Source organism: Colias eurytheme, chromosome 6, assembly GCF_061535395.1.
Source record: "Colias eurytheme isolate Ceu_HAF_F1 chromosome 6, ilColEury1 Martin Lab GWU primary, whole genome shotgun sequence".
NCBI classification, from domain to species: domain Eukaryota; kingdom Metazoa; phylum Arthropoda; class Insecta; order Lepidoptera; family Pieridae; genus Colias; species Colias eurytheme.
Window position 1 is genome coordinate 7,944,586 of NC_142985.1, and position 27,605 is coordinate 7,972,190.

The 27,605-nt window shown below is 33.1% G+C and overlaps 1 protein-coding gene across 1 annotated transcript; it reads right to left on the bottom strand.

The window, feature by feature from the left end:
• Positions 1-17,993: 17,993 nt before the first annotated feature.
• LOC149907819 (luciferin 4-monooxygenase-like) lies at positions 17,994-21,783 on the bottom strand. The gene is made up of 10 exons (XM_090102935.1): positions 21,630-21,783; positions 21,125-21,332; positions 20,652-20,867; positions 20,391-20,496; positions 19,972-20,128; positions 19,721-19,866; positions 19,310-19,439; positions 18,988-19,209; positions 18,456-18,626; positions 17,994-18,275 (listed from the first exon to the last, which is right to left on the bottom strand). Exons 1-10 carry the CDS (start codon positions 21,765-21,767, stop codon positions 18,135-18,137), a joined length of 1,635 nt encoding a protein of 544 aa, XP_089959061.1. The 5' UTR covers positions 21,768-21,783; the 3' UTR covers positions 17,994-18,134.
• Positions 21,784-27,605: the final 5,822 nt, after the last annotated feature.

The following is a 27,605-nucleotide window of genomic DNA, read 5'->3' on the forward strand; positions in this document are numbered from 1 at the left end:
GTAGTAATGCAGTATTGTTCGTTTATACAAAAACTAAAGCAAGGACGTATAGAATTAAAGAATTGGAATTCGAATTCGAAAAAGATAAAAGGCGTGACAAAAACGTGGGTCCATCGAATGTACGGGTCTTTGTGAGGCTTTGAGTATTTCAGACTAGTCTAGCGAGCTTGTCTCGTCCGGTCTACCTTTGTGCACTGAAGAGCTTCTGCTCCACCGAACTTTGATTTACAACACTAATGATGTAGCCATTTCCAGTTTAAAACTACTATTACCTGATCCCTTTTGATAATTTACAGCATTTGGCAGGATTTACGTAAAGCTTTGAAAGGAACTGTGCCTAATGGTAGATGCACTATCGGAATATCTGCTTTATATTTTGGTTCGTATTACTTGTTTCTTCTTAGTTCACTATATGATTAAAATGCTTGATCATGAAGGTTATTTTTTCATTGTCGTGGTTTTTTATTTCAGTTTGAGACGGATCATTTTAGAGATGATTTTCTGTGCTTGTTCAAGTTTTGTGGCTTACTTTAAACTGACTATAAAAAACACAACAATATATCAATTTATACAATATCAATGAAGATAAAGGCATTAGATCTTTAAGAATTTCGAAGGCAACTTGAAATTCTCGCGTGTTTTGGCTTTACACATTCGTATTCGTTTTCCTTAAAAAATTGGTTGTCTGTAAAATCGGTTTACTGACGATAGTTAAACGTGACAACGTCCGATTGTGCTTCTTTGTCGCTCGTTCCGCGCTCTCGCTTGCACTTCAAGCCTTACATGGAACGCCTCAGAGCGAGGTAACGCTGCATGAGTCAAGTTTTTTCGTGCGTGCAGCCGGCGCTATCGAATTATAAGACGTTGTCATGTAGATGTAGATGTAGATGTTTTCAATGAAAATATGTATATGTGTGATAGATTTGTGTCATAAAATCATACCCAAAATAGAGACACTTCATCATGGGTGATGGGCAAAATATTTAGTAAGCGTACACGTGCATTTTTTATTTGAATTCGCATCAAAAGTGAAGGGTGTAGCGTAAAAGCGCTTTACCGCTGTTCCACCTTTATACACTCAATTCAGTACCGTCCTCGCTAGCACGAATCGAAAGCCGCTTACAAAGTGCTTCAGCTTTTATTTGAAATAGAACTGTAGCAATTGCCTTCTCCATAATTGCTTTTGCGTATACTCATAATTTTTGCGCTGTGAGTGGTACATACGTAAACAATAAGCTAGAGGTCCTGTTAGGTATGAGGAGTGTTTTCAGTGGCCTTACCTATGTATGTTATATCTTATTCGTGTTAAATATAGTACCTACTATCGGTTCGTGCCGATTTTCATTTAGATCTATCGTTATAGCTCCCGGGAAAGGGAAAAAGAAAATATAAACATGTAAACATAATACTCACGTTAACATAACCCTAACGTTTCCTTACTAATGGTGAAATAATTTAACAAATAGGGGGGATTCTGGATTCTGGCGAGTACCTACGCTGCATATACAGGAAAGTTGGAAAATCCTCCCTCCCTTTTTTTATAATTTGTGTTATATTTGAAATTTACCAAAAGGTACTACGTTAAAATGAAAAAAGCTAGTTTGACATTTAAAAAATTTCAACTGAAATATTTTTCTTAGAACTTATAAATAAATATTTTGGTACTCTTAAGGTATGACTGACTTCGAGTATATAGAATAGGAAAGATGCTATATTTTTGTTGATTAGACCACCTTTTTAATCACGTATGTTACAAAAATAATGGCATTGATAGGCATTAAAGCTCTACGAGCTCATTAAAGCTCTCATTAAAACTTATGAATTTATTACAAATCACAATACTATTGCAAATTGAAATGCAATACGTCAAAATAACTCCTTTTACATAGCCTAATCATATACAAGCTTTAACCAGTCTCGTTATATAGTCAAAATTTTAATTCTATAATATATAAACGGTAATTTAATTTCAATATTAATACAAACAAAGTAACTCTACATTTATCAGGTACCTAGTAGGTAAGTACCCTAATTGCCTTTAAATACTTACTAATTTGTACTAAGCCTGGATGTTTTAAATTGAATACAATACACGGTTTACTTGGAAATATTTTGTACAATACGTTGAAAATTATTAATCTTTACAATTATTATGTTAAGACCATATTTTCCAGAAATTCAATTCGCAAAGGCTGTACAATTTTACAATAACTACACCACAACTGTTCAAATGAAAATAAGCCTCTTCTTATGTTTCTACTAAAATCAACCAAAACAGATATTGTAGTTTAAATTTATGTGCTTCGAATTTATATTGAAAATACAAGTACTTGAGCACTGCCTGCTTTACGTATAAGTTGCATTGTTTTAATTTACGTATTTATGTCAATTGATCTATTAATCGAGTCAGTGGGCTGTAATAGGGGAGTATGTGTACGAAGCGGGTGGTTTAATGAGCGGCTTGTTGTAGTTTGACAGAGTGATTTAATATCGCGCCATGATCGTTTCAGTAAATCGGGATTAGTTTAGGGCGAGTGGAAATCGTGAATTATTGCAAGAATATGTGGGGCGCCGGATTTTTCGTACACTATTTCAGGTATGGTAGAATTTATCGATGATTGATTTCTCGATAATATTGCCATTTATTATGTTATGGACATTATACTTGTTCCGTGTAGTCATTAGACTGTAGGGTATAATATATCACAATCATTATCGTGCAACGAAATTAAAAGTTAATAAATAAAGAATATAAATTATTCGTGTTCAGGATTTCATCCGCAATTGTTTTGGTTTGTATCCATGTGCACGTATTCATTACTTAAACGGTGGGCATTAAGGTGATGAATTAATTTTTCTAACATTTACGGCCCTTTTCAAACCTTCGTAATTTTTATATTATTAAAGTTGTCGTGATGAAAATTCTTGACAAGAAAGTTCAATAGTAACACAATACGTCTACCGTTTTAGAAACATGATTCCATGATATTTTCTCGATAGAAAAAAAATACAAAGTTATCATTGTTATTTTTTTTTAATCTCTGGCATCTTCAAAATAACAAACGTAAAGTTACGACTTTTTGGATATTAACTATAAAATATACAACCTATACGTCTACCGTGTTAGAATTTTGAAATATGCGATGGTTTTGAAATAAACAAGAAATACTTGAAATTAGCGCGCGACCAGCCAATATAGCGAGAGCCGCCCTGTACCTTCCTACCCCGATCGCTGCACGAGTCATTCCCGCTACGGCCGTCACACGGGGAACTTGTGTCGCTCGCGCAATCGTAAAAAAGGGTGACAACACGATAAGACAAAATGAGACAAATGGGGACAATAAAGAAAATAAGAAGAAGAAACATAAAGGTTGGAGGAAAAAGAATGCTTACAATTGGAACAAATTAATGAAGTAAGTTGGTTTTATTTTAAATTTGATGATAATTGTATTATAGACGATGTTTGATATGTACCCCTGTTTTAAGTACATAACGAATGTGTAAGATTTTTTCATTTATAGCATAAATAATCTGTTCAGAAATCCGGAATCCAGAAGGAAAATAAACCCACTGATTGTTTCACAATGTGAATCCACTCCTTCGTAAGTACCTTTATTCAGTCAAAAATGTATGTTATCAAAGCTCTACTGGTTTTATCGCATGATTCCATTTTTAGCAAAAAGCAACAAAGTGCAAAGAAATAAAAAATCATGGTGAACTTAGTGGAAGTATGGCGGACATAATATGGAACAGGAGCTCATTGGAGTAGTATTATATTTAAAAAAAATACGAAATAATTTCAAGAATTACATTTCTTAGAAGGTGGTAGATAAGTATGTTGTATAAAGAATTTGATGTTGATATTTATTTCATTTATACTTACTACACCTGTGCGGGAAATTGCTTAGTAATAAAACAGGTTTATATTCATATTTACATAGTAATGTGAGTTTTCATTTCGAAAAATTTTGTGTAAGTATATTAAATTGAGTTCCTGGGTGATCTGGAAACACAATTGGGCCCGGAAGATGGCGCTGCAGTCACTCCTCCTAATGACATGAACCGATTTGGATGAATATTTGTGTGCACATTTCATTTTTGTGGGATGATTGGTTGATTCGCTTTCACATTAGCTAATATTATGTATTTTTGTTGTTAGAAAGTAAACTTGATTTAATGTTTATAATACATTATTATTGGTATAAATAAGCCAGTGTTCGTCTCACATTGCTGTACCTGCCTACCTACCCTACCAGGGCCTAACTTTGTTCTGGCTATTTTATTTTGATTATTTGTAATGAATAATTACAATTATAATAGAGTGCAAAAAATAAATACATGCGTCAATATATTTTGTGTTTTTTTTAAACAATTTTTTTATTTAAAAAAATATCATTCCGACCGCGGCTTTGCCCGCGTGTAATTAGATTATATCGTGAATCCTGTCTTATCCCATAATTTGAAAGAAGTGTTCAGTTCGGATAAAAAGTATCCTATGTGTAAATCCAGGCAATTAGCTATATTTTATCAAAATTGGTAATGTAGTCTTGACGTGATTAAGTAACAACTAACAAAAAAATATACAAATTAACATCCAAAGTTTCGCATCAGTTTTACTGTATTAGTGATATTATCTTCCACTCTTGACTTTGACTGAGAAGAATTAGGGTTTATAACTTCTTTCAGAAATATTACCTTTCATTTCTGGGCATGACGTAATTAGAGGTCCGCGCCACGCCGGCGTGCCGCCGCCGAGAGACCCCGGCGCGCCGCCGCCGCCGCCGGGTCACAGAAAAATTGGCGCCGAGTTCAAATTTTGCGCGCGAACCATGTGTCACGCACGCGTTGTTGTCTACAACACGGCAACGTTGCAACTCGCATCGATATAGTAGACAATGTCTACTATATCGATGTACTATATCGATATATCGATTATCCCACCTCAAAGGAAAGCCACAATGAGAGTCGAAACAAACTTGTGTCTGAAGTCGAGTCTTATTTCCAAGAAGTGTCGGATTGGGGCGAACTTAATCTTGTGGAGTTCAATCCCCTAAAGACACAGGTTTGCGCGTTCACCGCTAAAAAGACCCCATTTGTCGTAGAACATCGGTTTAAAAGTACTCCCCTTAGTATATCGGAATCCTCGGAGTTGAAATCTCGAGTGACGTTCAATTCCGCAGTCATTTGGAAGCGAAGGCTAAATTAGCCTCGAAAAAACTTGGTGTGCTCAGTATATCGAGACAGTACTTCAAGCCGGCCCACCGACTTCAGCTGTACAAGGCTCAGGTGCGACCGCATATGGAGTACTGTTCTCATCTCTGGGCTGGAGCCCCACAGTATCAACTCCTTCCTCTTGACCGCATCCGACGTCGAGCAGCTCGAATTGTCGATGACCGTAGGCTTTCCGATAGGCTCGATCCACTGTCAGTGCGAAGAGACGTTGCGTCTCTCTGTATACTGTACAGAATCTAGTATGGGGAGTGCTCTGAGGAATTGTTCCACCTTTTACCAGCCGCAAAGTTCCACCACTGGACCACACGCCATAAAAACCAGTTCCATCCGCAGCATCTGGATGGTTGGCGCTCCACCACTGTCCGCTTCACCCGCAACTTCCTTCCGCGTACGGTGAAACTATGGAACGATTTGCCACCTGCGGTGTTCCCGAACAACTACGACATTGGGGCCTTCAAGAAAAGAGCTTATTTGTCCATAAAAGGCCGGCAAAGCACCTGTAACACTTCTAGTGTTACAAGTGTTTATGGGCGGTGGTGACTACTCAACATCAGGTGGCCCACCTGCTCCTTTGCTTGCTCTGACATAACATTGCCAATAAAATTATTGGCAATGTTTATAATTATCATGTTCATCACTAAAAATATTTTTAAAAAAATATTTTTATTAAAATCAAGTAGCTTAACTAAGCTACTTGATTTTAATAAAAATATTTTTTTTATTAAACTTAAAGAGAGATTTTTCTACTGCCCGCCCACCCCCTAATAACTTTAAAAATAACTAGCCCACGCCGGCGACGCCGCGCCGCGCCGGGTGCCGCACCCGGCGCGCCGCCGCTGGCCTTTTGGACTGCGGCGCGGACCTCTAGACGTAATATCTACGTCAGCATCAAATTCTATCTAAATCCATTCAGTAGTCCGCGTTATTGAGTACCATTTCATTTTTTCAGAGTAACAATATTTTTTGTTATTTTAAAGATTAATTATAACCTGTATTATTTTGTAATAAAGTAAACATTACGAAATAATAATAATTATTAATAATGTCTAAGTAGTTGTTAAAAAGAAGATTATTTGTTTATAAGCAAGAAAATAAAACCAATAAATCAACAATTAAATATATGTATAAGAATATTATAACTGTATGACGACTCCATACATGTTTGTCCCGAGTCGGCTAGCGGCAGCGCGGCGAGTTTGCAAGAATGACTTCGCGCACACCCGCGTTCGCGATAGCGAGCTATTAGACTCCGCCCGCCAAGCAGTAGATTTTTTTTTGTGTATCGTCTTAATTATACGATGCGTACGAATACTCGTCGAACAAAAGCTTTAAATTGTTACGGGGGAAAGGCTTGCAATCATTCTTACTACGAAATGTAGTGTGGGTGGATGCGCATATCATTTAGTTTATCCTTTTGCATGAAACTATGTAAATGTTAATGTTGACTTATAATTAAGTTTTCGTGGAATAAACTTCATTGTAGTCTTTGTGTTTTAAAATTCCTTAATATTTCAAAATTATAGTAGCTCAGAAACTTAGCAATAATAAATTACAATGTTTCTTAAGTGGATGATAGGATAATATCGGCGAATTTCAGATAATATTTTAGTTCAAATCCTTAATAATAAAATAATGTATTATCTTGCTAATATTAACATTATCAGCGATCTGTTTAATACAAGATTCTGCCATTAGTGTTGTAGTTTGTAATCGGCAACATTCCCGTTTTGAAGACCAACTGTTTCTGTATCAACTGTATTGCTATGCTGTAATTACACCTTGAAGGATTTGTAAGCTAGGATCGTGAGTGGCACAAGTTTATATAATATTATGATAATCATAATTATTTTAATGTTTTCAACTTCTTTGTAATATGGTACCTATATACTATATTATGTTGTTATAAACTAAAAGAAACTTTAAAATCTTCAAGTACTTTTGAGTTAAATCGTAACAAACAGAAAGCAACAAGTCTTTATAATATTACCACAATATTACTTTAGATACATAAACGCACGAATAAACGGACTTAAATTAGATAATTAATAAACCACATAGCGTAAAGATTTACTCGCTTTCTCAGAAGCACATCACATCGTCGTTAATATTATACTAATTATGCTAATCCACATTACATCTAATTATTAATATTAATTTATACAAATCGAGTTAATTAGATGCCGCAAGAGTACGATCCTTGCGCCAAGCAGAAACTAAATACAGTTTGCGGGCGCCGGGCCGGTTCACCCACGCGCCTCACGCATCGCGAGCTTTCACATCTCCACGACTCTCCACGCACTTATCTCTACAATGTACAAAACTGGTGCATTCTGTTTTGACATCTAATAAATAGTAATAAAGATTACTTTATCGTAAAACAATATCAAGCTCTTATTTTATGTTGCTTAAACGTAATACTCACATGACACTCTATTTTGTATGCACATTTTTATCGACGAATACGTCGAGCGGCGAGATTTATTTGCCGATATATTCTGTTTAAGAAATTGATGGAAGTAATAATCGTAAGATTTTATGTGAAATTTTTGTAAGGCTATAACACTTTATTCTAGTTACACTAAAGCTTGAAATCATATTTAAAGAAAAGGTTCGGTACTCAATAGATATAATGTACGTTTTATTAAACAATAGATATTTACATAGTACATAATTATGATAAAGCAGCGCTGATCTTGTAGTATCGAAATTACTTATTTAAACGTAAAAAAACTTTTGGAAATAAATTTATTTTCAAAGCACCTCTTTAATTTAAAGTAAAAGCATATAAAATAATTAACTTCAGCAAAGAGCTTTTTGTAAATTCAGAATAAGTATTTTGAAAGCAAGTCAAGTTTATGAGCAACGCAACATACTTTATGAGTTCATTTCGTAAGTTTACCAGCTAGAGTTTAATAATACTGTCGAAATTTTACTGTAACTTTCAGTCACATTAAGTGATAATTTCTTCCGACAACAATACAATTAATGTGTGATTGATATGATAGAAGTGCTAAAATGACTGTAAATAGACGCCGAGCTCCCTTATTTCACATGGGAGGTTAGGCGTGACAGGCTTTAGTTAGCTTCGGCGGGCAGCGCGCGCGCACGCGTTTGACATACGGACATTCCTATAATGTTTACTAACAACTTTCAATGTCACGGGTGAATAATGCCACTTGGATCAATAAAAAATATTGAACTTTATTATTTTTTCATATACTAAATGTACACTTCTGAAACGGTGACGTAAACGCAACAATAAATAATACATTCAATTTTATCAGTTTCTGTTAGTGAGATGTCAACGGTTCGCTCATTTAATAAGCTGTCGTCGGCACTTTATGAGAATCTGGGCACATAAATAACTTGCATAATGTGACAGATACATTTGTATGGGCCGCATATATGAGTGTTTAACCGGCGATTCCGCGACATGAGGCCTTCAATAGTTATTGTTTATTTTATCGCTTTGACGATCTTCGTCGCAGGCGAGATCAGGATTCGCGGTAAAGTAAGAAAGAGGCACAATGTGCACCGGAGGCACAGAGCTATTTTGCCGACGTGCAATTTCAATGAAAGCCTTATCGAGGACGAATGGTCGCTGATGGAAGCGATAGGACACTCGAAGTTTATTTTTACAGGTAAAGTTTTGAGTGTGAGAAAATACAGATCGGAACGCGACAGTCGCACGAAGAGATCTAATCTCTATACAATATATTTGCGGCGTATTTTAAAGGGTGAAGAGGGCGATTTGACACTATTTGTGAAGCAAGATGGATCGTCTGAGAGTTTAAGCGGGGGTACAATGTTAGTGGAGCGACCTCATGCTAAGGAGAACTGTTCGCCTGGCCCGAGACCTCGATTATCTGCTATCTTTTTGAGTGATGGAATGTACGGGGAGTCCGAAAGAGGTCCGACACCGCACCTTCGTCTGTTGACCGACCCGGTACCACTGACCCTATATCATTTGGACAGGATCAATGCTGCAGTCAAAGGTAAGCTTTAAGTATTAATTATATAAAATGAAATATATGTTTATAGACATCGCAGTCCCTATTAATAAAGAAAGGATAAACTTCTTGGAATTCTTAATACAATGCTTTTATTAAGAATTCCAATAATTTATCTAATCTAACTCTGTATAATAAAGACAAACAAAATGGAGAAAACTGATTTAGCGGATCATGTTAATGTTTATAGAGCTATTATTTATGTTAGGAATTAGCTATTAGAAAGGAAACCGTAAACGAATCGAATAACAATATAAAATCATAATTTATTATCTTTATATAGAAGCAATAAGCGATTAAGTAAATAAACGAGTAATAGTTATTTCTTAATGTCCTAGAAATCTACTAAATTATAGTATAGTATGCCATAATATATTATATGCCGTTTAAACGTGAAGTTATTCTATAAGAGTAATTGGATGAACAACCTGCTACGAGGACGATTATTAAAAAAGGGGATAAAAATAACTTGGTAACAAGAGCAAAATGCGCGTTCTATACAATCCGCTTCGTGGAAATGATGTACAATAATGTGTGGGTGTTATATCCATAAAGCTCAGTTTGAAAGCATTGAGATGTGGTTGATCGACATCTCGACAACTGTTCGTTAAGTTAATGGAGTGAATGCGTCCAACGCGTTTGTGTTGAGCCGACAATGCGGTGCAGGGTACTCGACAGTCGTACCTACTGATCGGCTGGGCGGCATTATTGCTGCGTAAATACAATTCAATTAGGATAACATGTTGCAGGCGCGGTAATCGCTTCATTCATCGCTAATTGCCATTGTTTATGCTTTTTTAAACTCACCAGAATTCATTTAAGTGATGATTTAATTTATATTACTCGATTAATCAATAAATATTTATAAATTTTCGCATGCTTAGATTAACTTATTTTCCATGCAATATTGTAGTAGTAGAGTTGGTAGAGTTGTTATAGATGTAGAAACAAATTAAACTTTATATTTTACAGGATATAAATCTTACTCCAAGGAGATAATAATATATCGGTTGCTATGATAAAATTACTATTTAGTTCAAAACGGTCATATTGCGTCATAGCATTTATTTCATTAGTTAAATGATAATCTATTCTACTTTGAAAACGTTATTAATAACTGTGCCATCCCACCGTCCACAAACCAACGTAATTAGGCTGATGATATTCTGCTTTCATGTTTGATACAGTACCGCATAAGCCTCCGATATGGTGGGCATAAATATCACGTTTCCAATGTCTTTAATTAGCCTAACCGTTTGCCCAATATTAGATAGTTGCTAACGAATTCGGTATACTATATATTAATATTTAACCTCTGGTCTCTATGGAATAAAATTAGAGTCACATTTTTCATTGTTATTATGAAAAAATTGTTTAAATTTGGATTCATATAACCCAGTTCAGGAGGTCAAACTTTGCTGGGCACTTTTTGACCTAAAAATTCGGAGAAGATCCTATTTAATCCCCACATAATACGGTGAGATGAGTATCGAGCTTCATCCTACGAGTCCAGTATCGGCGGCATGCAAGCCTTTTGTGTGAGGATTACGAATGCTTTCTGACTTACGGATTATGCATTTCATAAAATAGAGCACTCATAAACAACACTGCAACCCCTTGTGAATGTATTCTCTTTTATGAATAGTAAAGAAGGCGTTTTATGTATGTTCTCATAACTTCGAATATAAACACTTCCTTTAAAGTTTAAAGCAATGCAGTACTGTGCCCACTTTATAAATTGGTTCGAACGAGCGACGCATGCATAAATATTTTAATTAATATTGTCAGCTTTATCCCTTTACAGGTGGTGTTTACAATGTTATAATAACGTACTATTAATTGTTCCCAGAGAATACGTAGGTAATTCCAGTAAGACAGTGTTTCATAAATTATGTAAGAAATACTGTCGATAAATCCACATAAATCTGTCATTGGATGTGTACGGTCTACTATAACAATCCATCGCTCTTTGTTGTCTGTGCAATATCCAGCCTTAGTTGTGTTGGCTAAATAAACGTTCACGATCCGTGAGAATACAGATAAAATAATAAGACCACAGACGTAGACGGTAGAAGATATAATCGGGCTCATTACGTTCAAGTACAATATTTAAACTCACGCGAGGCGAAATAAAACCTACTGCGAGTGCCTTATCGAAACGATTTTTGTAGCAATGTTCATTGCGTCTTAAAATACCCACTCTTATTGATACACCGATATTGTTCAGTTATTGCATATCTTAAACTTTGATCACGAGACGCATATAGAGAAAATAATGGCCACCTTCATTTATCATTATTGAATTACACCACACACGATGGTTACCAACGTTGATATATGTATAAGTAAAAGCATGTTTACAATATGTTAATTATTTTATTTGTTTTCTTTTGAGAAATAATTTTTATTAAATTCATTTTAAATATTGGAGAACACGTATAAACGACTTCTAAAATCAGATTAAATGGCGGATAGATGTAAAGAATGTTATAAAATAATAAAGTACGGCGTTGAAGATTCGTCAAGAGTGCGACCGCCTCAACTCGCCCGCCCACGCTCGTGCCACTTTCCAAATTCCTTGTGTAAGCGCTGCAATCGCTTGTACATGGAACTACAACGGAACCTTTTTATTGGCTTTTTACTCATAAAAATAAATTTAATGTTATAATTTCGTGTAAAATATCATTTATACCTTTTTAATACGTGATAGAGTTAATGTTATATCGATTAGGTCAATTCTTAAAAAGCAAAATTAAATTGAAACATTGAGATGAATTTTAAGATAAATATTTTCAAAATGATATCCATATATTAATGATACTTATGTGTTTTTTTATTATGGGATTCAGAATAAATATACTCACTTCTTGTTCGATTAATAAATTCACAGATTAATAATAAAATTGTCCATCTCAAATAGTAGAGAATAGTAAAATGGTTTTATATTTCTGTTACGCCGTTTTACGATGCTGCCTTATGAATAGCGTGTATTGCGGTAAAAGTAGTTATCCCGGGCGATCTAGCGCCGCGCCCGGCTTCAGTACATGAATATTCAGGGCGCAGTAAGGCGGCGACTCGTTCGGCAATAACTGTTAACTTGGCCCATATTGTGCGCTCTGTATTATCTCCTATCCTCCGGCTATTGTGCCTCCGTTGACCCATGAAGCTGCACTGAACTGGAGATAGTAATATTTTTCAGAAAAGGCATGTACAGTATTAAATGGAACAAACTCGTATGCGCTATGTCCGCGATACGTAGTTGTAAACAATTTTTAATTTGTATTCCGTAGCACGATACTCTAATGAAACGAAGGTTTACGTTTGTTTATGTGATGAAGGTTGCATAGAATTGCGACTTACGAGGCCCCCAGTATACGCGCGGGTCTGCGCTCGCACACGCGTCTCTGTGGCGCCAAGTCGGACTGTTGCGCAACTCTGTGATCCCGTGTGTTTACGAGCCGTCTCGATCTAGAGGCTCTCCTGCTTAAAAACGATTAAAATGCTTTTTTATTTGAACATATGTTGAAGTACAACAAGATACGCCCGACAGGGATATAAAAATGAACGTTCTCTTTTTGTTGTTATTGTGGTACAATTACAACACGATTTATAGTCAAATCGCTACGAGAGATGCCGCTAAGAAACGGAGTATCATTCACGGTAGAAAACACAAAAACGTTCCCAAATGTATTTTAAATGAGACGCTAACTAATGACTACGAGATTTTGTCGTCAGCGGTGTCTGAATCTAAATACATTTTCACGGCTCGCGTCCTGAGCGTTAGGAAGATAAAACGGGGTAGTAAGCCCAATGTGAAAATATACATGTCCTACAAGCTATATATTAGACTGATAATGAAAGGAGACGTTCAAGAATTGAAAAGTCACGTTTTAGTTGGAGATGAGAGAAGTTTGAATGGGGCAATTGTATTGGTCGACTGGCTTAGGACGAATAAGTGCGCGTATAAGTTGTATAGACATTCTTCGGGGATATTTTTGAGTGACGGATTTTATGAGAGCTACGGTCGGCGTCTGCCACGCCTGCGGCTTCTATACGAGCCTCTTCCACTGTCGCTGTATGATTTGGACAGAGTAAATGCTGCATTGAAAGGTAAATATTAACAAGTTTCCGAAGTGCCGCCTTGTGTAACTTGTCGACATAATATGTGGTAAATGCTTTATGCGTTTACTGCCACAGCCTACACTTATTTTCAGGGTACTTTGGATGCAGGTAAACCTATTTCATCACGGAGCTTGATTGTATTTATACACATATGTTTTTATGCAAACCGTTTTAAAATTATTTGACACCTAATAACATACTTTATATTCTTAGTTAAATATCTTGTGTAAAAATAGATTACTAAATGAACATAAAAATATCAGTATATGTATACCCCAGCCTCAAACATAGAGCCAACTTAAAAGAGAGTATTAAGATCATTAGCAGTTTAAATTAATTTGAACTCGTAGGAATGGCTCAAAAAGCCACTCACTTCCTTCGTTCATGCTATTATATTAATAAAACTATTTCTTATTACTTAAACGAACTTTCATGGACGAAAATAGTACAAAAAAGACGGAATTGGCGTCAGTTTATATTCCATTAGACAATGTTAATTAATAATTCAGTTGATTATTCTGAAATATGCACTTGAATGTATTTTTTTCTTAATATTCTATTTAATTGATTTCTTCATCTAGTAATGAAGTTAAAACATATAAAACAGTCATATAACAGTAATATATTCAAAAATATAATTACAATAAAATTGGTAAAATGGTACCTACATATTATGTTGACAAATCCCCATATTGCAGGGATTAAAATTTGTTCGCGTTTAAATACAATTAAAAGTCAACAGAAATGAATTACAGATTAATAATTAAATAATATTAAAAATAACATGCCATTTTATAGATGATAGATGATAGATGCAGATTCTTAGTAGAAATAATAACTAGAAGCTTAGAGGTTTACTTAGTACGGAATATAATATAAGGTAGAGCAAAAATAGCAATCCATTTAATAATTGTTTAAGTTAAGGGAATGTCACGGGACTAACTTTAATCACTCATTTATAGATGGAAAGTAAATAGCGTAATATAAACATAACTTTTGCGGCTGCGTAGTTTAAAAGTGAAATGACTAGCGCCTCGGGCGACTTGGCCCGATTTTGGTGTAGCTACGTCAAGTAAAGAGAACTACAGCACGACGTTTCATGCATTAATGTTATTATATGTTATAAATGATTTGATTTGATTTGATTTGATTTCATTTTGATTAATGTTATTATACAAACAATATGAGTAATATCCGTTATTAAGCTTGTGAATTCATTTTCAATGTTAGCAAGGCGAACCCCGAATCTACAAAACCGGTTTAGGTACAATTCTTTTGCCGCATTTGGGCCTTACATGGACTACTGAATAATTGTTACTTTGTAAACGTACTGATTTTACATAACTGATGTTTACGTACCTGTATAATATTGTCTGTAGACATTTTTTACATGTAATATGGTTATAGATATAAATATATTGAAATAGACAAGAATTTTAATACTCCGTTACAATATAAAATACGTATAATGCGGGCACCGGAGGAACAAATATTTAAGAAAATATGTGAAGAGATACCCGTAAAGTAAATGTATTTTAATTTACCAATGTAACAATTTTGTAATCTTCTTTAGCACTTAGGTAATTACAGCATTCGGTTTGATTTCATTTATTTCTTAACCCCGTTTCAAATCAACTTGTCACTGTGTACGGCTGTAGTGGGTGGATATTGGCTCTATCTACAACGTGCAATTTACTCCACCACTAACGATCCCATCATTATACCGCCCATTGTGTCTTTACGTAATAATACCTATTCTGTACGTACCTTAACAACTATAATTCGAAGTAATGTTTATAATTTGGCGCTCGCCAACTGTTATTAGTTAATTCGTAAAAATGATCGTATTATGTTTTACGATCACCTCTTGCTGTTCAAAATTATGCAGTTAATATGTTAGCGATTGCAGATAAAAAATAACAATTTGAATTTGTGTGTTGCCTCTTTGTTACTAAACCGCAACTAATTTTAATAAAGCTCGCGTAGCAGTGATGCATAAGAAGATAGGTATACTGGTATATTTCTATGTACCTAAAAAATAAATCACTGAACTAAGTATTTCATTTACATATAATGCATTTCATGAGTTACTGAATACAATAATAGCTTAATTTAATAACTCAGACCCCGGAATCACAGACACAATAGAAAATTTATTGTGTCGTGGACCGATCGGGTCGATCGGGGCTCAATGGGTTAAGCATAGGGGTTAAGCAATAATTCGAAGTTTTCGTACGGGATTCACGTAAAATTCTCGTTTTCTAGTACAGTAGTATGTATATAACATAACTTCATTCAGTCAGCAGAGACCAATATATCCGTATTAAATATTTTTTGAAAAAGAAGTGAAAAAGTGTCAGAAAGGAATATTTGAACGAGTGACTAGAGCTTTAATCGAGGTCAATACCGTTTGCAGCACGGATTGATTAAGCATCGAAAGATTGCGGTCAGTATGTTCTGTTTGATCGATTAATCTACGTTGGCGCTACTTTATGATTTTTTTCATACAGCGCCTGCTAATTGGAGTTAATTAAGTTTCAATCGCACGTAATTAAAGGCGTGTTTGTGAACTTTCACTGGTTTTAACCTGTTTTGTAATCAATCACTATTATGGCAATCTTTTTTTGTTTTTGTTAGTACGCTTGCATAGTTGCCTGAAGTTTTGGCCATGTAAAAATAGATTGAACGCAAGTATTTATTCAATGAGAATTAGAGATTCATTTTAAAATACCCATATTATATAATACAATTCCGAAGTTTCTAGAAAAAGCTTCTGGCGCTTGACACCATTATTAAACGAGACAAACTAGGGTTTAATTTATAGCCTATAATAAAAGCCTGGTATTAAAGCCGCCAAGATAAAAACTAATTATTTTCTTTATCCGGTCATTACAAGTTGTTGATACACATTATGCGGTGGGTTAAATGCAGTAATTATGATATTCCAGCTCTCTGTGTCCTGTAGGTTATAATGAATCTTACTGCTTTAAAATAAAAAGGAAAGTTGTGTGGGCAATTTGCATATTGGCACTATCAATTAGCAATTGACAGTTCAGTGCAATCGGGTTCTTGATTGTAATACATCTTGTAATCTATTGCCGTAAGCTGCATTGTGGATATATTATAAAGTTGAAGAAAATTGAGTTTTAATCATCTTGCATTAAATTGAAAAATAAGTTTTCACTACCCTATAAACATAAATGAAATAAGCCTTCACTTGACAGTTTCTATCAGTATGTATTTGGCTTAGTATTTGGTATGTATTCAAAGAGAATAAGAAATACAATTAATAATTCGGTTAAAACTATTATTGACCTCCAAATATTAATCTTAAAAAAATACAGTAGATCTTATTTCATGTGAAAGAACAATGCCCTAGGGGCCTAGGTCGTTCGTATAAAATATTTTAGAGTAGACGTTTTTATAGAAAATAAAAAATACGATACAAGGCCGGAATTGATCGTGTTTTTCGCCTCATTCCTAAAATTTAGAATTTTTCCAAATTGAATGCATACTGCATCACAAAATTTCCTATTGTAGTGTTGTCATAGTACTAGTTTATTTTAATGAAAATTTATATTTTACCAAATTAATTTACTATTTATTTTACTAAGTAATTATGTTACTATTAAAATATTTCTATCTCTATAAACTATTTGAGTAAGTATTTACTTTTGGGTTTAGGTGAAGGAAAACAGAAGAAAAATTATTATATAATTTCATTTAAATGATGTTTTCACACTTATCTCGATAGCTTGGTTTAATTATTATCTGTATTCATAAATGATATAAAATTACAAGTCATGCGATGTTTATCAGTGCGATTACATAAATTATATCAAACATAACAATGTATAATTATAGTATTGGTTATTAGCTTATGAGGAAACAAATTAAAAATTAAAAGTAGGTATAAAAACATTAATTGCTTTTATGACGCATCTCAAATTTTATAGACACCATTTCTACTTTGTCAATTTTATGTATAACCTTTAAGGCAATAATATAAAGAGCACGAGCTATTTTTGCACAGAAAACATATTTCATATATGTAATTTATAAAAGGAAATACCGTAACGCGTGTAACCTGTTTCTTCTTCAAACGATCTGAGAAGGATAAGTCATGCAAATTAAATAAATACTGTCCTAAAAGCCCACGGCTAAAGGGATAAAAATATATATTTTACGCGTTTTCCTTCGCCTTAAGAAATTATATGTTTACGTAAGTTTCAAATATTAACTGAGTCTAAAATTATAATGAGGAAGGAGAGGAAATAAGGACTTTTCTTTTTAATTTGTGTAAGAATTACTTGTTTCTTAAAACTAAGCTAAAACTAAAAAAAATGTATTTATTTTATAAAAAGAGAATAATATGAAAATGTATTATTATGCTTGTGTTGATGACTGTCAAAAATTAGCGGAACAAATAATAATATAATTAATCATGATAGATTCTCACAAGACACAATCTTATAACAAATAAAACAGCATTTGAGTAGATAATATATCAGTATTTATTAAAACAAAAATACTGCACACCTATAATATAAATTTTGTCGTTATCAGCGATGTGTTATCAGTGATGCAAAAAATATTTTTTTAATATATTATTGAGTATATTATCTCTTATCTTTTGTATATTATTTAAAAATTACTGCACGAAGCGAAATTAGTAAGTAACTCTTTAGGTACACATTAACACAAATTATCTCAGTTGATATAAATATTATGAACCAAACAAGAACTCAATTTTTTTAATGATGATTAATATTATAATTTACTGCGAGCTTTATCCTTTTCCACATTAGCAATTATTTCTTTGAGTTTTCTTCGTAGTATTTTACCACTAGCAGTTTTCGGAATTTCGTTGACAAAAATGACACCTCCACGTAATTTTTTCCACGGTGATACCTAGAAAAGATATACAATATTATTTTCGGCACAAAAAAGCATATTCGATAAAATTACAATTTTTGGTTGCAATTTTCCAGTCAGAATAATTAACGCTGGCGTTTTAAATTGGGTCTTTGTATTATTGGCAATATTAAAAAAGGTAAGTAACTAATATAACAAGAAATATAAAAAATAAACCTTTGAATCGACATGTTCTATGAGTTCTTTCTCTGTGACTCGTGAATTTGGTTGCTTAACTACAAACGCCGTAGGGAGTTCTCCGGCGGACAGGTCAGGTTTACCCGTCACTCCAACATCCATCACACCGGGATGTTCTAAAAGCAATGCTTCCAATTCTGATGGTGCTACCTGAATGTAAAATATAAAAATTAATAAAATATCATTATTTACGCTGTAGATTACTTATTAGTCGAGTTTAATAGTGAATGAGTGATTGTGTATATAATTAATATATATTATACTGAATTAAAAATTAAAGTTTCATTATTTAAATATTAAATAAAGTACAATTATTGCTGCTTATGATAAGGAATCGTGAAATGATTATATATTTAGAAAATGTATAATCATAATATAGAAAATTTATAATAATATAAACATGTTTTAATATTAACAAAAAAGAATATCATTATCAACAAAAATAGCATTTGAATAAATAAGTTTACCACATACGATCGATAATCACTGATAACAAGTTAAACTATCTCACCTGCCACGCATTATACTTTATCAGTTCTTTGATCCTATCGATTATGTAAAAGTATCCATCTTCGTCATAGTATGCAATGTCACCGGTTTTATAAAATCCATCTGGTGTAAAATTACTCTCGGTAGATATTCCTATGTAACCTTGAAATAGAACTGGTCCTTTCACCTGGATTTCACCTGGCTCACGGCAACCTAATATTTTTCCTGTGCTAGGGTCAACTACCTAAAAATGGAATATTAACTTCATATAACTTCATCTCATCAGAAGGTCAGTACCTAATAAATTTTTCTCCTTATGTAGAAATTTATTAAATAGTATCTACCTTTACAATACATCCTTCAGCCAGAGGTCCAACACTACCTTCTTTAGGAGTCACTTCTGAGTCCTCAGTGAGAGCGCCTGTCACTTCTGTCATACCATAACCTTGTAAGACGCGCTTAAGATGTGGATATCTGTTAAAAATTAATTAATTGCCTTATAATGATTTGAATATTAAATGTTTTTTGTTTGCATGCCATATTATTCACGATGTGAATTCCGATTTTCACAATTGTAAGATTATCCGGCTCTTACAATAAGACTCTGTATTGTACTCCGACAGACAGACTTGAGAAAGAATAGTTTTTTTGAAATTACCATATAGTTATTAGTCCTAACTTCAATTCTAATATGTCAAAAATGTGTTTAATTATGGATTGTGTTGAATGTGCAATCGACATCAATTGTTAATTACCTCTTCTTGGCTTGATGTATTGTATCTAAATCAATTGGAGCCCCTCCGGATATAATGATTTCCAAGGAACTAAGATTATACTCGTCAGCAATCTTCGATTTACACAGCATTACTAGAAGTGGTGGAGCTATTATTATTACCCCTATCTGGTGAATATAAATAAAAAGTTTTGGTAATAGTACTGTCATAAATAGTAAAAAACATGCATTAAATGAACGGATGAATGATGAAGTTTTAATATTAATATTAACCTTGTATTTTTCAATGGTTTGTAAATACTGTCTCTCTTGGTATCTTGGTAGATATACAGTTGTTTTTCCACGTATGGTGTCGTCCAATGCTTTTGCGATTCCCAAAGTACTTGACCATGGAGCTACTTGAAGCATCAGTAAATCACGAGTTAGCAATCTGTAAGAAAATATAATTATGTTATAATATAGGAATATCTTATTCGTATAAACTTGGTAAACTTCGTTTGTAACTTAGCGAATATCTTATATCTACCAATTTTTAGTTTGATTGCCTTGATGGAAAATAATTGTTATCAACTGGTAATTATTTGTTCTATTATTGATTGCCACAAAAAATATTGGAATTCCGATTTAATTACCAAAAACATGCATCACTTGACTATTTTTTTTACAACTTATAAATTCCATTTCCTACTTACGTAGGCCGTTGGCTGACAACGATAAAGTTTAAATGACTTAGTTTTGCTCCTTTTGCGAGGCCAGTAGTCCCCGAAGAGTATAGTATCATGCATGTGTGAACCTCGCCTTAAACAAATGCATACAACTTTTCAAACAACATTATTATTACCATCAGGAAAAGCAAGGCATTGTGAATTTGTCTCATCCATTTACTCTTTGATAAGATATAATAACAATTGGTCGTGTCTTCATTGCTTTAATTCATTCATGTTTGAAATTACCTTCAAAATGAACTGGCTTAAAAGAATCTACATCAACGTAATTGTCTGCTAATTGTTTGAAATCAAGGTGTTGTGGCATAACGGGTTGTTCATCAAATATAATGAATTTTTGTATCACATTTTCCGCTTGAAGTCCCTCATAATATTTTTCGTATGCATGAGTTGACAGGAACATAAACTTCGGCTTTGAAATATGTAGAGCATGTTTCATTTCACCTGAAGGTAAAAAAAAAGCTATCTTATTATTATTTATTGTTTGCATTGAATATTCTTACTGATAAGAATGCTGAATTTGTGCTGACACAAACGACAAAAAATGAAATCTTTAAAATATCTAAAGATTATTAAAAAATACAAAACAATACATTGCTGAACGATGGTTTTCCAATTTTTAAGGTTTTGATGATAAAGTGTATAGTGTATTTCAAATCGATTCTTCTGCTTAAAATTGTGATTCTATATAGTGTCCTTACTTATATTATATGAGCTGTTAAAAAATGTAATAATCCCTCCAGAGCAAAATACAGCTAGAGTCGTTATGATATATTCAATCCTGTTTTCACTGCATATAGCTACCACATCTCCTGTTTTGATCCCCAAATTGATAAGGCTAGAAGCGGTATTAACCACTTTTTGGACCAACTCTTTATAGGTAATTGATTCATTTGTCAGTCCGTTAATCTAAAACAAATGATATTGTACTTTAAATTCAACTCTTATCACATGTTACACACGGTGACAATATTCTGTCGTTCAAATCAAACGTTATCTAATAATAATATTACTACGATTTTCGTTTATAAACAATGATATTAAACAATATATTATTATTTCTCAATGTATATTTCTCTCTCTCTCTCAAATGTATATTTATGCTATTTTATTTAAATGAAATCAAGTTAGGAAGTAATAACACACACATTTTTTTCTTGTTCTTACATTGAAAATAAAAAAGGGTTAAGTTGAGATAAAACTTACCAAAGCGATCTTATTTTTAAATTGTTTAATAGCATCCAAGAAAAATTTGCCAAAGTTCATATGCAACGGTATCTTCAAATCTTGAGTGCCGTAAAAAACACCATCCTTATATTTGTCACTAGTCACCATTTTTAACATCCGTATTACTTGGCACCTATAAGAATACTGAACTGGTTTATCAAAATTTGCTTATCTTTCGGCGCTAGCATTCTATTCATAGTATGTATTAATTTATACAACATAATTATTATCTTATGCTTATATTAGGTACTAGGTTTCCGCCCGCGGCTTCGCCCGCGCAGTCATAGAAAAACCCGGATAGTTCCCGTTCCCGTGGGATTTCCGGGATTGCGTCATTTTCCCGGGATAAAAAGTAGCCTATGTCCTTTCTCGGGTATCATAATATCTCCATACCAAATTTCATGAAAATTGGTTCAGTAGTTTAGGCGTGATTGAGTAACAGACAGACAGACAGAGTTACTTTCGCATTTATAATATTAGTATGGATGTTGTAAAGTTGTCTTTCGCCTTTTTTACTGTTTTGGTATTTAATTTTGGTATGTTGTATTTACTAATAGAGAAACATAATGGTTATTAGTATCGGTATTTAGATAGTTTAAATACAAATTTAAGTCAACAACATTAGTTAACTAAGTTACCTTAAATAATGTACCTAATAAATTTCCTTAGATTTACTTGACTAGATTTAAGACGAACATCTAGTAAGCCTTATGAAAACATAAGAGCGTATTTCCTCTGCACTAATACGATGAAGAGGAATTTGGTTGCTTGTATTAGATAAACTGATATATATATATATATATATATATATATATATATATATAATTATACTAACGAGGTTAAATAAGGAGGTTTTTTAATTCATTTTTTGACGTGACAACGTCTTATAATTCGATAGAGCCGGCTGCACGCACGAAAAAAACATGACTCATGCGGCGTTACCTCGCTCTGAGGCGTTCCATAGTGCAAGCGAGAGCGCGGAACGACCGACAAAGAAGCACAAACGGCCTTAAGACGTTGTCACGTTCAACTATCGTCAGTAAACCGACTTTACAGACAACCAATTTTTTTCCTCTTTATTTCTGACTTAGGATATTTTTATATAGATATAGACATATAGGCAGGTTGCCTGGTGGAAAGTGCCCGCCGTCGATAATCATTCAGAATTTTAAGGATATCCTGAATGGGTTGCTGGCGTTTAAGTATTTTAATAAAAATCTTATGAAGTTGAACACGGAAATTTTGAAACATCAGCACCATATTTTAACTATAATGCATATTAAGTGTGGGTTAAGAGCTTCTAGTTTCGCACTAAATGATAACCTTTCTTTACTTTGTCAACACCAGTTCGTGTTATATCAGCATCGCTACACGGTAGAAGGTAAACCGAAATGTAATTTGTTAGTACGCCCGCGTGACTCTACCCACGCACTGCGTTAACGCACTATTACTGGGGCTATTCTAGAATATTTTCATCGTAAAGTTTGTTTAAATAATTTATGCTCTTAGAAACTCACCTTTTAACTGGCTAAACATTGCTGTATAAGCACAGATTACTGAATAGACAGGTAAGTATTTGTATTAACCTATTAAATGCTTTTATTTTAATTTATTTATAGGATGTTTGATAAAAAAGGTAACGTAAGATTTATCTGAATATTATACTTACTGGAACAATAATACACAAACAATATTAAAGTAAAAGTTACTATTTCATTTAGCTCTACTTAATTACTATACCTCTCCACTACTCTCTACCTTACCTGTGTTGTATTCGAAAGAAATTCAGACGAACTTTATTTCATTACAAAAACAACTAATATTTATGTAAATGTAAATTCTAATGCATAGAAACACCCGCATGTCCTCTTCTCATGGCGGTGTGACTCATACTACGAGTATAAGCCGTAATAATTTTGTGTCATAATCATATCGATAAACGGAACTAGTTCTAGTTAATAATCCTACACAACTAACATAAAATTATAAATGCAATTTATTACAGACGTTAATAATGATGAGTAAAGCTATTTTATTGATAATTGAATCATGATTATCATAACCTAATTATTTGCTATCGGTACCATTGAAGTACGTAAATAGGCTTTAGGCAATTTTTTTAATGGAAATTATTTATTTATTAATACGCAATTAATTTAAGGTCATACGCTTTCATATCACTACTTATATGATTAAAAATCATGAAGTTTCAAAATCATTGCCAACAAATTGTAGTATTTAAAATGTATTTTTCATAATACCTTTATTTACCGTCAATTAATAAAAGATAGTAATACTGTTATAATTTTATATTCATGGCTAAAAATCTAAATTACCTATACTAATGGGACAATTTCATAATGAAATTATGAAAATTGCTAATATAATAATATGGTTTTACCTAATCCTGTTGAAACATCAACGTTATTAATATGTCTCATTTGCCATATTGTTATTACTATTTTCTTTCAAACCGAGCTTACTGACCGGTCAACTATCAAAATACAATTATTCTTTCACATTTTTCTTAATCATCAATATTCGTAAGAAAAGCTTAGCTTAGTCAATCACCTATTGAACAATTTAAGCATACTAATTACTTAATGCTGGGACCCTTATCGCTATACTTACCATTACCATCAATACAAATTATACACAAACATAAGTTGGTTATATCTGACTAATAATACACTCGAGACATTTACGAGGCTTAACTTGAATTTAAGCCAAAACTAAGCAGTAATGTTTAATTTCAAACAACATAACTCTTGTATGTCCTTGTCTTTATTTATTGCAACTGGTTCTGCATTAGGAATTAAAGTTATTTTTGTAGGTATTTCGATCTGTTCTAAAATATAATAAACATGAATAGTATAGGATGAAAATAAAATAAACAATAGTCCTTTGCACAAAACTAAAATCTACTTTTCTACGAACCCGGTTATTTTCGGTTAAAACGAGCAAAAATTGACGATACATTTTTTTCCTTTTATATTAAATAAAATCAATTGAATATAGCAGTGCAACCACGCCGTCCGCGGCCAGTCTTTCTACTCATGTGGCCAAACATCATAATGACTTTACTTTACAATTGCCGCATTTACAACCTTACAAGTCTCAACAGCGGCAATATTACGTGTCAATAATGCTGGGAAATTAGTTGTACTATAAGTGTAAGTTAAGAGCTGAGGCGGTTTTTATTGAAGACAAAATTAAAATAGGTATTTTGAATTTGGTTGTATTTATACCTCTATCTGTGAAGTGTGAACTAAAAATGACTATGTTGCGTAAGCTCTTTGAGAATATGACTTGTATATGAGTTGGAGCTCATTCTGCCAAGGACATATTTTTATCATAGATGTTGTGGTGTATTGTAATGTTTCCACATTGTCCTCGTCAATAGGCTCATAGTTTGTAGTCGATTTTAAAAATAAATAATCGAATCCTTGATGTAAAACGCCAGCACCGTACCACTTAAGATAGTGGCAATAGTATTCGGTAACTTAACTAAATTGTAACTAGTGGGAATACGATACTTCAACTAATAAGCTATTAATTCGATGATAATTATTACTAAATCGGATCGCTCGTATGAAATGCCGTGGTAAAGTCTATATTGTATACAGATACCTAATCAGTTCAAATCTTGAAATGTCGCTTAGTAATTTCGCATATTCACACTATATTGGACGTGACTTCATAGTTATACATAATCATTTGAAAGTTACAGATCTAACGAGGTAAGTCGACACGTTAGTTTGCTCAAAGCCTGTAAGTGGGCGGGTGTGACCGTGAGAAACAAACATTCACTGTCGCACTCATGACTTCTTTAAATACAGTCGACTGTTTAGAGTAATGGTATTTTTATCACTAAATGTTAAGTCTATAACTTATACCGTATGTACGGTTTAGTTTTATGGTGAGAGATTATTGAATTCCTTCCTCAAAATTGAATAATACAGTAGCGTAATACGTTAGGTGGTTAAATTATAAAATAATTGAAACGGGAAGGTTTTAGTGTTCTTTTTTTATAAATTGATCACAAGATTGATCCAAGTTTTCTTATTGAAGTGAAACTTCTTTATCGGGGTTGGAAAAAAAATTTAGTGTAACATTTTTTCGTTACGCGTGACATTTTTCCGTTACGCGCCATCTTTATCTTATTCCTACCACGCGTGATTGGACGAATTTCTGCAGTAAAGTTGCATATAGTTAATTATTTTTTGAAAAATAAGGTCATAAAGAAATTTCACTTCTTACGTGCGTAGGTACACTAGTACACGCACACATTTTTTTATTGTCTTTTAGAGTCAAGTGAGTACGAAATAGGGAAGATTATTATTAAAAATACGGAACACTGTCTAAAGTATTGTTATTTTTTATTACAGCTCCTTTATTCACGAAGTCGTAAATAGTAATCAAATTCAATACACAAGTTTTATTGCTATCTTGCAATACACGATTCAATTATTGAATAAATAATAAACATCATAACTCGCATACGAATGTATAGAAAATAGTTTTGCGAAATATTATGAAACACATTCTTCGAACCTCAAATTAGTGAATGAACAGTGGGACATAAAAGATGTCTGGACATTCAAGTGGCTGTGTGCAGCGGCTTTTTGTCTGACTCATTGGAAATAAAACATCAATAATGGATTCTTACATGTTATTATGTTTGAAGAAACGTAATAGATATTTAATAATAAATAAATCGGTTTTATATTAAACTAGCGGTCCGCCCCGGCTTCGCCCGTGGTACATATTTACGTTTTCTCTACATAAAAACCATCCTCGTACTTCAAGAAATAAGTATAATAAAAAAAGAATTATCGAAATCGGTTCAGCCGTTCTCGAGTTATGCGCTTACCAACACATTTTGCGATTCATTTTTATATATAAGATTCACAAAACAAACAAAAAATCCATGAAAAATGTCACATTTTTGAAAATGTTACACCAAACACTTACCGAAAACATTGAAGCAATTCCGCATTAGATTATGTAAACTTTCCTGTTCTTTCTCTCCGAGATGTGCCATTTTATGTGGCCAGAACTGTACTCGAAGAACTTTATGCATTGGAACTTACTTAACTTTCACAATTGTATCCAATGTAACTTACAAAAGAGTTCAAACTTCTTTGATTGATATAGAACTTAAACTGCAGACAGTTTGTTACGAGGTCTCGCCCTCGGTTTTACAATGCAAATTGCGAACAGTAATTTTCATGTACGTATCGTACTTTTAGTTGATTATAAAATACGATCAGACGAGAGAAATAAGAATTTGCTGCGTATTGAATCATATAAAAATCGTGTAATAAGCAGTTTTTATGTGTATGATTTGTAGTAATATATTTATGAAAAAATAGAGTATTTTTTTTAAGTAGGTATACGAAAAATATAAGGCTTTTACAGACAATTTTGCAGTTTGTTCATAAAGCTAGATTGTTGAGACAGTTTTGTGGGCAGTTTGTTCACTTTCTTAGATTCGAGAAATTGTGTTGGATACAATTTTTATATTATAACAGAAGATTTGATAGCATTAATGTTACTTATACCAAATTTTATTTTAAATAAAATAATTTTTACGTTTCATTGAGAAAAATTGGACTTGAAAATATCATAAATGCTAACTTTACAAGGCGCTAAATTTAATATTTAATATTAAGAGCAGAAACACGGTGAATACGGAACTATGTTTTAATGGATTAGTTTAACGGCACTCTATTAGGATACTGTTAATATTATATGATGAAACCTACGCAATATTTTACATTAGACATTATACCTCGACTCTCTAACATATTTAAAGTTTCAATATATAAAATATTTAAAATGTATCTAACTGCCTGTATAAAAATATTCTCGCTTCTAAAATTTTTTCTCAGAAACCTGAAATGGGTTGACAGACTTTAATAAAATGTATTTTGGGAGATCTGGGGTAATAAA

Coding starts and splice junctions, on each gene's coding strand:
- LOC149907819 (XM_090102935.1), bottom strand. CDS start 21,767: ATGTTAAAAATGGTGACTAGTGACAAATATAAGGATGGTGTTTTTTAC. Junction 19,867..19,971: donor AAACCATTGAAAAATACAAG/GTTAATATTAAT, acceptor TATATTCACCAG/ATAGGGGTAATAATAATAGC. Junction 19,210..19,309: donor CTGAAGGATGTATTGTAAAG/GTAGATACTATT, acceptor TTCCATTTTTAG/GTAGTTGACCCTAGCACAGG.